The sequence below is a fragment of the Aythya fuligula genome, chromosome 17, assembly GCF_009819795.1.
Source record: "Aythya fuligula isolate bAytFul2 chromosome 17, bAytFul2.pri, whole genome shotgun sequence".
Classification (NCBI taxonomy): domain Eukaryota; kingdom Metazoa; phylum Chordata; class Aves; order Anseriformes; family Anatidae; genus Aythya; species Aythya fuligula.
In genome coordinates, this window is record NC_045575.1 from 13,415,829 (window position 1) to 13,429,468 (window position 13,640).

General features: G+C 38.7%; 1 protein-coding gene across 2 annotated transcripts in view; it reads right to left on the minus strand.

The window, feature by feature from the left end:
- ADGRD1 (adhesion G protein-coupled receptor D1) overlaps positions 1 to 13,640 on the minus strand; it is a 157,196-nt gene that overhangs the window by 5,063 nt on the left and 138,493 nt on the right. For both annotated transcript variants that reach the window (XM_032199050.1, XM_032199049.1), the window contains one exon: positions 84 to 210. In XM_032199050.1, the coding sequence (XP_032054941.1) occupies positions 84 to 210 (127 nt within the window). The remainder of the gene's footprint in view (positions 1 to 83; positions 211 to 13,640) is intronic.

Here is a 13,640-nt window from a genome sequence, read left to right on the forward strand (position 1 = left end):
AACATTACTACTGATCCAGTTACTGGATCTCAACAGCAGTTCAGTAGCCATAACCTTTCCCACCATTCCCACCAGGTACTTACTTGTAGTGAATTGAAAACAGCAAACATATACTGAAATACCAACGTGTGGGTATTGACAGCCAGAATCCCAAAGATCCACGAGCTTCCCAAGATTGGTAAGAGAACAGCAACGGCTTTAGCTGTTAGTCTGAAAGAGAAAATAATGATGGAAAATGTGATGAGACAGTTAAACAAGTTTCAGACCACACACTAGGGAATTTATCAATTACTTCCTGGCAGAAAGGCAGTGTGTCTATGACTCTCTGCCATAAAATTTTGCCATAAAATTCTTTTAATGGGCGAGTCTCTTAATTATACATTCCTCATCTATGAAAATGGAGATAACAGAATTTTTATGTCACATGGAATAAATACAGACTGAGAGAGGCAGTAACTCAGGGTGCTGGGGAAGAGATGGAGAGATGGTCATATAGCTGCTATAGCCATATCTTCAGTCTGCAGTGAAGTATACTCCTTTCTTCAATGAGGAATAGTAAGTGTAAGTACAGAGAGCAGAAACTTGGAACAGAGGCAGGATCACATGGAAAAAACAAACAAACAAACAAAACACTATGTAGTATATCAAAAATACATTTGCTCAGCTTGACTCACTAGTCAAGACAGCTTGGTATTATTGCTCTTCTAGAAAGTGACTTGGGAATTTTAATCACCACAAATGGGAAAAAATGCTATCTGCCTCTGCCAAACATAAATCCTTTAACACCAAGATACTTTTCTGCAACCTCCCTGCTTTGTTCAGAGCTGATTCAGAGAAATGTATGCCAAATATTGAAATAAGTAACTTGTGTTTCTTGGAGGTGTCCCCTGATATACGTTCTCTCTGCTTAGCTTGGAGTATTTGGCAGAATTTCAGTAAAAGGTGATACGACAGCTGAAAAGGTAACAGCACCAAGAAAATAAGAGGGATTTTTGTTTTAGCCTTAATGAGCTATGTATGGGATGTTTGTTATAATGGAAGATTAAAAGAAATTGTAGTATACCAGAGAATTAAATGATCACAGAAAGCTTTCTGCAGCAGCTGAATTCTGAGGATTTAATTCTATATAGTTCGGTTCTTGTGCTCATTTTCTGCGTTGACGTAAACATTGCAAATATCTCCCTCTGCATCAGAATGATACTCATCCGCTTCCAAGAAAGGCAGGCTCAGCTGATGAAATGTAACTCTCTGAGATTATTGCTTATCTCACACAATTGTGTTCTCCTTATGAAGCCCTCGGAGCATCATCTCTGATTGATGCTAATGAATTGCACTAAAGAATTATATTTCCGTGTCTGCATACACCCTGCAATATTGGCTGCAAGAGTATTGTAGTAATAGCCCTACAGAGTGTTCCTAGTGTAATCACAGAAAAAAGTAAGACAACAGGATTACTCTACAGAGGTCCTTGGCAGAGGATGTTAGGTGTGTCTGAAACAGATCCGATCACAGCAGATAGTTCTGTCCTTGGTGGGTCAATGTGGCAATTCAGTTGCAGCTGCTAGCACAAAGTCCCTGATCATTTGTGTGCAGAAAGGTAGGAGTATGTGTTCAGAGAATCACAGAATCACAGAATCACAGAATTGTCTAGGTTGGAAGAGACCTCAAAATCATTGAGTCCAACCTCTGACTTAACAATAACAAGTCCTCCACTAAACTATATCGCTAAGTTCAACATCTAAACGTCTTTTAAAGACCACCAGGGATGGTGACTCCACCACTTCCCTGGGCAGCCCATTCCAATGCCTAACAACCCTTTCAGTAAAGAAGTTGTTCCTAAAACACCCATGGCGCAACTTTAGCCCGTTCCTCCTCGTCCTGTCACTCTGCTTGGCTTTTCTAATAGGGATATGGTGGTCCGTCCAGTCTAACCCATGACAACAGTCCTGGTTTTAGCCTGATCCATCTGTTTCTTGATTAAGACAATAAACACCTCCACAGATGGTGTTCACATCTGTTGGAGCCAGTAAAGGCAGGTAGAATGTAAGGCAAGGCCAGGTGACTCATTAGGAGTTAAGTCACCACTCGCTTCTCCCAGTAAATGCCATGCACCCAGTTCACGGCACTGAGCAGTCGTGATGTCTGTCCACTCTTTAATCATGCAAAACTCCTCACGAATCCCACAGGACAAAACACACTTGCTGTCAAAACCCTACTAACTAGGCAGCCCACTGCTATTTTGCCTGTCAAGGATGAATAGCTGTTGAACCTTTGAACAGCCAGGCATCACATTCACAGCGACAGCTATCAAAGGACAAACTCTTCCTCTGTGGCAGATGAGCGCAGTGTTAGTGGCACAAGGCAGAAAGCACAAGGAAGGAAACTGCCCCTGCCCCTACTTTGAAACGTCCTGCACTAGAGATCTGATTGTTATTTACCACAGAGCTTACAAGCATGGACTTAACTCCTGTTGTGGTCCACTGGATTTGAGCACATTCTTACACTTCAATATGTGTTTAAGATATTTAGTGTATAAAGAAGACCAGAAAACAGTAAAGGGAACAAAAGCTGGGAGAATCTAAAAGCCAGTTCACGCACAAAAAAGCTTCATTTCTCAGAAATTAGAAGATTTTTATTTAGCTGGAAGCCTATACAGGAGAAAAAGTTGTTTTAGGGAGATTAATGTTGTACTTCTGCCTTCTGGCCCCTTGTACAGGTTAAAGTACAGGTTCAGGAGAGAAGTGAATAGAGCTGCATGACAAGAGACCACTTATAATTACAACACAAGACAAATGAGAGTGTTGTACAACACGATTCAATGAAGAAATCTTTTAATGAAATACTTAGATTCAAGGCATCTCGTTCATTTCAGTGACCTGATCACTTCATTATATCCTTGATTAAAAGTGTATGTTGAAACATTGCATGGGATTCAGGTTTATTGGAAAATCTGGGACAGGGAAGAATCAGGAATCTTTTTTGCCTCTATTGATAAGCATCTTAATTTCCTTGGCCATGAATATTTCTGCACAATTTAATTTAATTCTGCAAAGAGTTTGTTCAGCCAGAAAATGAAAGAATACAATAAAGCCTGAGCTCTCTTATTTAATTACAATATGCATTTAAGAAGATACAATTTTAAATCAGCCAAGTGATAGAAGTTTATTTTCATGAATCAAGGATGTTTTGTTTTTCTCTGTAGAGATTAAAGTTCATCACCTCAACTGTAACATAAGAGATGTGCTTCACTGGGGAACTGCCAGCAGACTGCCTCTTGCAACAAACACGGAGCAGAAAGACAACTACAACCTACAGAGCTCTCGTGCCTTCAGGAAAATGCATCTTCAGAGTAGACAGTGGTACATGAACACCCAGAGGATGGATCAGGTAGATTCAGACTCCATGATGGTCTGGAATTCCCCTCTAACCCGATACAGCAGGTGATTGGTATGCCCAACACAGCTACACTTGCAAACACTTTTCATTACAAACCACTTTTTTTTTTTTTTTTTCTCTTTAATTCCCACACTGTCTATTTTTATAAAACTTGCAGTTTGAAATATAATCTTCCCTACCTGGTTTGTTGCCAGAAATTTCATTATTTCTTTTTGAGTCAGCATAAAAAGCTTCATCAGTAACTTGTAGTTTGTGTGAGAATTGAGTTACGTGCTCAGCTGCAATGTTCTTAAAATCGTTCTTACAGTTTGGATTTTCAGTAACTTTTAACATCACGAATGTCTTGTGTTTCTTTTTTAAAAAAACAAACAAACAAAAAAAAACAGGTAAAGATAAAGACTGCTCTCTCGCTCACTTTTTGTCACATGTTTCAGCACTTATTCAGCAAAACTACATATCTAAAAAAAGAAAACAAAATACAGATGTGTGGGATTTTTCATGCACATGTACGCATGTTTCATAACCACCCATTTACACAAGCAGTCATTTGAGGATGAAATTCTTTTAAGACTAACTAACAGTCTGTTCTGCCTCTGTATCACTTAGATCTCATTGTCTTTTAAAAATTACCTTAATTATTTGCTTGCTTTGAAATTCATCCTATGTATGAAATTATTAGTTCAAGGTGTTTGTTCCTTTTAGTCACCAAGCAAAGGAGTCAGCTCTATTGTTCCTGGTCCTGTTTTATTTTCTTCCATTTACCCCACCCCTCCCCATCTTTATTTCATTTTGTCTTCAAAGAAGAAAAATACTATATATACTAAAATACTATATAATATATAGTATTGTAAACTATATAATATTGTAAACTATATAGTATATTATATACTATATACTACATATAATAGTACTATATAATATATATACTATATACAGTACTATATAATATATAATATTATATACTATACATATATAGAGAAAAATACTATATAAATACTAAAAATACTATATATACTAAAATGTAAAATGCTGTGTCAGAACATTATTAAGGCTACAAGGTTAAAAATCACTGAAAAAATCTAAAAAATACAAAAGTTAATGTTCCACTAGGCACATTTATTCCACCACACTGCACATATTTTTTTTTTTTATTCCCATTTTTCTTTGCTACATGAATATTTTACTAGATTAGTTCTAATACACTAAGATATAGAGTGCAATCAAATGCATGCTGTGTTTGGAGAAGGAATACTGCATGACTTAAACTGTGCAATGTTAAAAAAAAAAAAAAAAAAAAAAAGTCACTTCCATCATTTGAGCTTTATGTCGTCTAAAAAATTGGTGACATGAAGAACCCACACTTTGGGGCAAAGGCAGATCCTTGCAGATATGGGGGTCTAGCTCAAACAAGGTTTCATAAACCTTGCTAAAACCTTTCTTTGTCCTCGTGACCTAAATGCATTGGAAAGCAGAATGGCCATTGCCTTATAAAAGAACCCTTGAAATTTGTCCTGTGTGCCCCTTCTCCTCCTTTGGCCTTTGAAATCAGAACCATAATAGCAGCTTATTTGTCAATGTCCTTTTAAAAGCTCAGATAATGTTGCTCTTCTGCAGTCTAATAGCATTAAGTTTTGAAAGCTTTTTGTGTCTCTGCATCTGTGTACACTGACTGATCAGCCCTGGGACTAATTAATTAAGAACAAAGCAAAAGCAGCACAAGCTTTCTTTTCTCCTTTCTATTGTTTCCTTTTGCCAGTATATTTTTAAACATATGTACTCGTTATTACTTTATAATATAGAAAACTTCTGTAAAATACAAAAAACTATCTTGAGTCTGATTAAATTTTTATATCTGGTGCGTATGGAATAGCCCTTGGGATATTTCTGGCTGTACACAGCCTATCTATCAAGTCAGGCTACTCTTAACAATATTTCTCACTCTGTCCAGTACTAATGATCTCTGTAGCTGCACTGCAGAGCCTTCTGAAGTGCTGCTCACCAAGAATCACTTTGGTGTGACTTGATTGCATTCTGATTCACACAGCTGTTTATTGCAAAAAGAAAGCAGCAATGAGTTGGTATTGCCCTGTGCCTGTCCTGCCATCACATGTGCAGAGGCTGCTCTGCAGGTGTTGATGTAAGCTCGTACATCATCCCACTCACCTGAGCACTTGTGCATGAATGCAGCTATGTGGGAGGGAATGATGGAGTCCTAAGAAAATCCTCAGATTTTTTTTTCTGGTACACTTCTTACAAAAGCAGCATTCACTTTCTCCATTAATCGCTAATACTGCGTAGGCATGGACAGCAAAAAAGCTCATTCTTCAGGACCTTTGTCAAACTGTCATTTAGCATGTGCTCACTCTTTAAATTGCCCAGTAGAAAAAAAGAAAATACAATTTTCTTCCTTTTTCTTGTTCTTACATGTACAGTTTAATTCTAGTTTCTGAGAAGTAAACTTTGCCCAACAGAGACCTTCCACTCCAAATTTCTTCATTTGGTTTTTGCTTGATTGCTTTAGTTTTAGCATTTATTTCAGTGTAGGGTTGTTATTTTCTGTCTTTCTCAGTAAGAGATGGACTGTCACCCAGTGGTTTATACTAGATGAAGTCCTGAACTCTGCATTAATCAATTATTGGACAGAAGGAAGTTTTCTAAGTTGGATAATTGTTGTAGTTATATTGCAGCCATGGTGTGTAAGAAGTGTAGGTTTCAGCACCTCGGAGACGTACTTTCTTCACTAACATCACATAAAATCGTTGCACTGTTAGTAAAGTTTCTATGAACATTTTTCTAAGAGCAGAGGTGGCCCTTACAGTTTTATTGTATTTGCAATTGGTTTGAAATGGCTCTGCTCAATTGAGATGACTCCCTTCCCCTTATTTAATCTCTGCCCTTTTCTGTTATTGCCCTAAGCACACTGTCGATATCTTACACCAATGCAGAATGACTACACTGACAGCTACAAGAAAGAAGTTTCACTGCTTGCAGAAAGAAAACTTTATTACTCCTGTGAAGGGGACCCCTAATTCACAAATCAATTTTATTGGGCATATATGAAGAACTAATCCATTTAAGACTTCTGACATCCACTTTTCAGTGATGGTGCCTGCTGAACTAAGAATTAAATTCAGACCCATAAGTCAAGATTATGTAGTAGTTGGAAGAAACACTGTCTACAAAAGCAAAAATCCTTCACAACAATTCATCAAAATTGTGACCCGGACAAATAGGCCTTTTAACTGAAATTCTCTCTTGTTTCTGAAACTTCACTAGACAATGTCAGCAATATCCTTTATACTTTATATATATAAAAAAAAAAAAAGTCCAAAAGCCTATAACTAACATTTCAGACAAACACTGTGAAAAGTTAAATTTAGCCTCAGTTTCCGATTTGTTACCTGTAACGCTTACTAAGCTCTGACCTGACAGCTGGAGAGCTGCTGGGAGACCACGTGCAGCAATTCTGGCTGTGAACAGAAATGTTTCTAATGCAGTTCAGCAGCATTTCCAGCACATACCTTGCCTACCTCTTCTGCCCAGCACTCAGGCTCCATGCCCATGGGTGTGGGCACGCCATGCAGGAGCCTTGTGTGCCATTACTCCCTGGGTGTTCCCTGGCTCTCCAAGGAACAAAACCAGTGAGTTAGGTGATGACTTGCCACCAACCTCAGACAGACAAATACTGATAACAATTCATTTTTTTTGATCGAATTAGGCAGTTAACATCAAAGAAAAGATTCAGACCAGTCTTGGGCCTGACCCATAGACTACTGATGCCATTTGGAGCCTACAGGGTCAAGCTTCCTTTTATTCCTAAATAAAAAACAACAAAGTTGGTGACAACGGCACTGGGGGTGATGTGGGAAGTGCAGCAGGGAGGCCAAAGCACAGGCCTGAGAGTCAGAATCCCAGAGGTCCCTTCCTAACTTACCAACCAGTTTACTCTGCATAATGTGTATAAGTGATGTCAAGAGCAGGTGGGTTTTGTTGTTGCTGGTTTTGTAGTTTTTTTGTTTGTTTTCTTGTGGTTTTTGTTTGTTTGTTTTAAGCAAAATTCTCTCTGTTTTAAGCAAAATTCTCTCTCAGCTCTGCTAGACATCTCAGTCTGATGGGTAGAGCTGTGCTCTCAGACAGGGCAGACACGGATTTTAGTTCTGTGCTCCTGCAAATACACACGCACCTTTTTCTCCTCCTACATTTTATTTTGGCTATACAGACAACAAGGCTGATTGCCCAAGGAATGTTTTCTAATTAGCAAAAACACAGACTCTAGCCTAATTGCAGATGATTTCTAGGAACTACAATAATAAATTAAAAAAAAAAAAAGTCACTGGTGAGTGCAGATGTGCAGACAGAAAATGAGTCCTTTAAATTGCCATTTCCTATCAGTAAAGTGGAGGCGATGCTACTTGCCCTTTCAAAGCAATATTGTGAAGATGAAGAAGAATATTTACTGACACTGCAGACCATTAATTTCTGGTGAGTGCTACTTATAAGCCAGGGAAGATGCTAGCAAAATAAATAAATAAATATTACACTGTAACAGCAACTAAATCCAGATTGATCTTTATCCCGTGAAGAAGAAGGGGGAGAGAGTTCCTCCTTTTCTGTTATGTGTCACATCCAACATCCAGGCCTCTCACTGCAGACCCTCAAAAGAAGGCAGGTGCTGCCAAAGCAGGGGCACTTCTACATCTTCACAAAAGCTAAAGCTGCCTTAGCATCCTGTACTTCTGATAAATAAGAAAGGCTCCTCCTTCTGAATTTCCAGCCTATAACCTTGGACTCAATATAGGATTTAAGGCAATCTTGGTCTCCTTGCTCAGTCTGCAGCAGTTGTGGAGGGAGCACTGGCCCTCTTCTACATGCTGCCCTGCAGCCTTTCCCAAGACCCATTTTGTTTTTCTCACCGTGGCTGTCAGTGTTTGGAGGAGTTGTCCTTGGAGCTAGGTACAAGCCCTGTCCTTCAAACAGATAGAGAGAGTTAAGCTCTGACCTTTCATGGGACAGGTGGGATGAGGCCCTGTTCACTGGCTAGGACAGTCAATAGAGCATTTGTCCAGAAAATAGGAGGTCTGGGCTCTCCTGCCCTTCCCATTTTTTTTCCAGAACATTTTGACTCCCTGCTTGATGCTCAGTCTCTCCTATTGAACCTGTTCTACTTGTATTGAATAATTAAATATCCACTGGGTCAGAGAGATTAGTTGTGAGGCACTCACCCGAGAGGGAAGAGTCCTACATAATCCTTGCTTTATTAATATTTCCTATTTTATATTAAATATTCAGTGAAGCAGGGACTGAAATTCAGGTCTCCCTTCAAAGCCTCATCAAGCCTGACAAAAACAGAGGTATGACCAGAAATGGAGGTACTGCAGGAATTTAAATGCCAAGAAGGCAATCCCAGAGGCTGGCAGCATTGACTTTTGACTTCAGCTCCTAACTAAGGATTTAGAAATCCATGCCTTCCTAAGGCCTCCCACAGATCAAATCCCACATCATCTCCATCACATCATGATCTTAAAATTGGAAAAGACAAATAATACTTCCCAAAGAAAGTCACAAGCAAGTAACTAAAACATGTTCTTCCCCTTGTCTTTAACTCAAGCCATTGAAGGAATATGGAAAATTAAAATGTAATGTCCTTGCAAGCTGGATCTTCGTGGGTGAGGAACTGTACTTGCAGAGGGATTTTTCCAATCTGTAAAAAATCCCTTTCTTCAATATTTTTTGACACTAACTCCCTCGTTGTGCTGCTGCTGAGACAGCGTTCTCTGCTTCTAGATCCCAGGAGGAAGACTAAAGCTAATTTTCCAATGAACTTTGCCATTCAGTCATCAAAGAAAATAAGTACTTATTCTCAAAGCAGAAGAGTGTTCCACATCCAGCCAAGGAGTATTTAGAATTTGTTTTGGGACAGGAGATAAAGATACTACCTGCACTGTGAGTCTTTGCACCATGAGATACCCAGCAGTACATGTATTCATTCCCAAGAGACACACAAGAGCTCCTCTGTTCTTGGTGAAGACACTTTGATTTCTTAAAAGGTGACTGGGAGTTGTGGCTAGTGAGTCATGTTGCTTTAATCATTAAAACTGCACATTTGTCTGTCTGTGGTGCCCTTCATGTTCTGTTTCTATTGAAGCATCACTTGAACCTCAGGAAGAGCCCCAGTGTAACTGAGGATAGATTTTCTCTTTCCCCCATAATAACATCTAAAATAACAAGTAGAATAAATATTTGCAGTTAGATGATTGTTTAAGATCTGCTAAATATGATCACATGCTAGTAATTATACAATCCTTTTGCATACAAGCATTTGCAATAAATTGGCCATCAATGGTCCTTTTTTTTTTTTTAACTAGAGTAAGGGGCTGTTTATTCCAGTCATATGTTAATTGTTGGTTGTTTTTTTTTTTTTTTTTTTTTGGGGGGGGGGGTGGGGGGAAATCTGCTGAAAAAGCTTTTTGTGTTTTTACTTGGTGACAGGAGAAAAAAGGCCCCAGCAGATGGTATTGATGGCCATGGCCAGAAGACAAAATAATCAAATTCTCAGAAATCCATGTGGAAAATGTCAGCAATTTAAAAGGAAAAGGAAAAGAGCAGGTACTGACCCTTACAATTGTCTAGATTTATTAATTTCTTGAACACAAACTATTCATTTCCATAGCTCTTGCAGTGTTTGGTTCTTTCTTGAAAGCTGATTCTGGAATTACTTTGAGGAAAGCAAGAGAGAACAAAAAGAAAATATTACACGCTTTCACTTTAGGGATTCTTTAATAATCACAAAAGCAGATTGATTGGGGCATCTGGAGGGACTAATTTGTTGTTTTAAAAAGAAAGCAAATTGTAATGTTTTAATGGGCCAGGCCTTTTTTATATTACATGTCACCATTAAGGCAGGGTTTGTTTCCAGAAGCAAATTAGTGTTCTTATGTTTTTAGTTTGCACCTTACAGAGCAAGCACTCAGGAAAAGAGCAGCATTTTGTCTCACAACCAGAAAACAAAAACTATGCAGGAGGATTTGTTTATAACACATACAGTTAGAAACGAGCTAGTCCTGGGCTGAAAAGGTCTATGGAATTATTTGGTGGTAGAACAGATGAACAACAGATATCAAATAATTAATTGACAAAATATGACCATAAAGTTCATTATAAGAGCATCGTATTAACAGGATAATCCAACCTTGGCTGCTCTGGATGTTCTGCATATGTGAAAACAGATGTTCCTTCAGATACTCCCCTTTCTCTAATGTGGATCTTGTGCCCAGCTCTGCATTGGACTCAGCACAGGAGAAGGAATTTGTTACGACAGCTTATTCCCAGAAAACTCATTACCTATCTCTTCCAAGGACAAGGCAATGGAAATGTCCCAAAGGGATAGATCATGCCGGTGGGTGCCAGATGGACCAGGCTACATGTCACCTACTCTTTTCTCCAACATTTGCACCTAATAATTTCTTCCACTGCAGTCTCCATTGTCTTAGCCATTTTCAAAGCTCCCAGTGCAGGACTTCTTCCATCTCATGACAGCTTTCTGTATAGCCTGTTCCTGGGTATTCCCTGCATGAGGAACTGTATTAGCCCAATGCTAACTATTTTTAATTGGCTAAATCTCCACAAGTCATCTTGAAACAATATACTGAAATTAGTCTTATTGCACGATTTACAGCCATCTAAATCTTTTTTATAGTCCTTATATCATGCAGAGCAAATCTTTGTTTTCCCGGCAGTAAACCAAGATGACAGACCCAGTGCTAATAAAGAGGGATTGTCAAATTACAGAAGTTATGAAAAGAACCTCATAGTATTCGACTTTCCTTATATAACAGAGATTTGATGGAACTATTCATATGACTGGAATACTGATGTGAAAGGGCATGGTTTGCTCAGAACGGAAACGCAGCAAAAAAGAAAGGGTATATCAAAAATGTAGATCTGCTCAGAGAGCCAGAAAATATAGGCAGACAGACCTTTCAGAAACCTCTGTGTAAAAAGAAAGGGAAACAAAATGGGAACAGTATGGCAGCATAACATCTATTTTGGCTTGCCAAACCCTGGGGGTAACACAGGTGGTGTCTTTTTTTCCTCAACAGTTCAAGAGTTGTCTAAAGCATAGGATTAGGTGTTAGTATGGAACTAGCTTGATTTAATGATATTGTTAATGAAATGCAAATTTTATAAAACCGTTTTTTGTTTTATTTTGGTAAAACTGCAGGCACTGATGTAATGTAATCCCATTGCAAGTTTTTTTTTTGTTTTTTTTTTTTTTTTTTGTTTTTTTTTTCTTTTTGCTCTGCAGTGTCAAACCACCAACACTATCCATTAAAAATATAGATTGCCCACTACCTTGTGCTCAGTACTGGTGATGCCTGAGCTGGAGCATCGTACTTTGGTTGGGCTATCGTTCTTCATGAACAGTGTGGTCTTTCTGGAAAGACTCTGGAGGCAAGCAACAAAAATGATCAGTAAGCTAGAAAGCATTGCCTGTCCTAAAGGAAGCAGTATCCTAAAAAGGGTCTCGGGTTTTGAAGTTTGCTTCAGCAGGGCAAGAAACTATTGCCAGCACCCACTGGAGAAAGACAGATTCCTATTTGTCCTTTCTTTAACTGCCCTTGTAGAAATGTCAGGCTTCTTAAGAGAAGCTAATATGGAAAAACTTCTGAACCAGCTACACCCTGAAGAGACTCAACTTTCTATCACTGGAGGCTTTTTACCAATATAAGCATTGTATTTTACACACTACTCAAAGTGGTCAGAAGGAATTACACAGCCAGTTACCGCTTTTCAGCTGACAAGTGGCAACAAACCTCACAGCTTGGTAGTTTTGTGTACCTGTGAATGTCCAAAGAAAGCAGCCTCATGGACATGAGTTTATTGGAAATCTGTAGATTTGGTAAATATTTCTGGCTCTTAGCTTGAAGTCTGTGGGGCTTCATTTAGGATGACAGAGTAACAATCACATCAACCCACACACAGGATTTCTGTAGAATAACAACATTCATCCCCATGAGAATCTGAACTCTGAAAATGATCTCTTGACCTAAATGGCATCAGTGACCCTTAATTATGCAATGATATCAACAGAAAGATCATTCTTCCATTTCCATGGTAACCGTATCAGCGAACAGCAAAACTGTCAAGGTCAGGCATATAAACTGAGAAAGAAAAGTAATTTTCTGTGTAATGGTTCATACAAGCTTTAACTCCAGTACTGGCAAATAAATAGCCATATACTTGCTAGATCGCCTGTCTCAAATGTACATAAGGGGGAAAAAAAGTATTGCCGGCATACAACCATGATTGTGCTGCTTTGCTGCCTGGTTTCTGAAAACTGCTTGACTGTTGCTTTGGAGGATAATGCAAAATGCAGAAAAGCATTCAGCTGTGTAGCGCTGTAATGTGAGGAACTCAGTATCTTATTAAATTGGTTTTAAAGAAACTAGGGAACATATGGCTTTTATCATGTTTATCAAAGTTAACGTCATAGCTGATGCTGTATTACTTACAAAAATGCCCAGGAAGAGGCCAGAAAAATTTCTACAAAATATTTTCTAGTTGTTGAAATCAAAATGTTTTACTAATGGGCTGGATTCCCACCTCTCCAAGGACCTACCTGCAAATGGAAAAGCTAGAAAAATCTGTGTACTTCCATACTATCCTCTTTAGAACATGCAGGCTGTCTTGTGCCACCCATTTGAGGGATTTTTGCAGGTTTGCAGGCTGATGGCCAGCTGGTCCATGGTCCCTATGGAGGTAGGTGGCAGTGGGGACCTGCCTCAATGCCAGTGCTTGTGTCTGAGGCTCTCTTGGCTTTTGGGAACTGTCTCAAGCTTTAGTAAGAACAGTATTGAGTACAGTTGTGGTCCCATATACATTATGAAATTGAAAAGTAGACTCTGTGCTTTTTTTTTTTTTTTTTTTCTTTAAATTTCTGAGTGTTTTAGTCTGTTGATGATTTGCCAATTCTCTTGGTCTGTACTGGGGGCTCAGACAACAGCTAACGACAAGCTTTTTTATGTTGCTCCATATGTATTTATGACTGACTATTGCTGCTTATTTTTTTTGAACAAGTAATCTGACTATTGATATCTCTAGTCATATGAAAACAGCCAAGGCCTCATTGTTCTATTACCATATTCTGACTTTCCTTATTTTTTAAAAATCTTTATTAAAATTATGCAGCTAACTTGGGAGTTCTGCTGGAGAAGGTATGTTAGACTCACTGGGGATAATAAGCA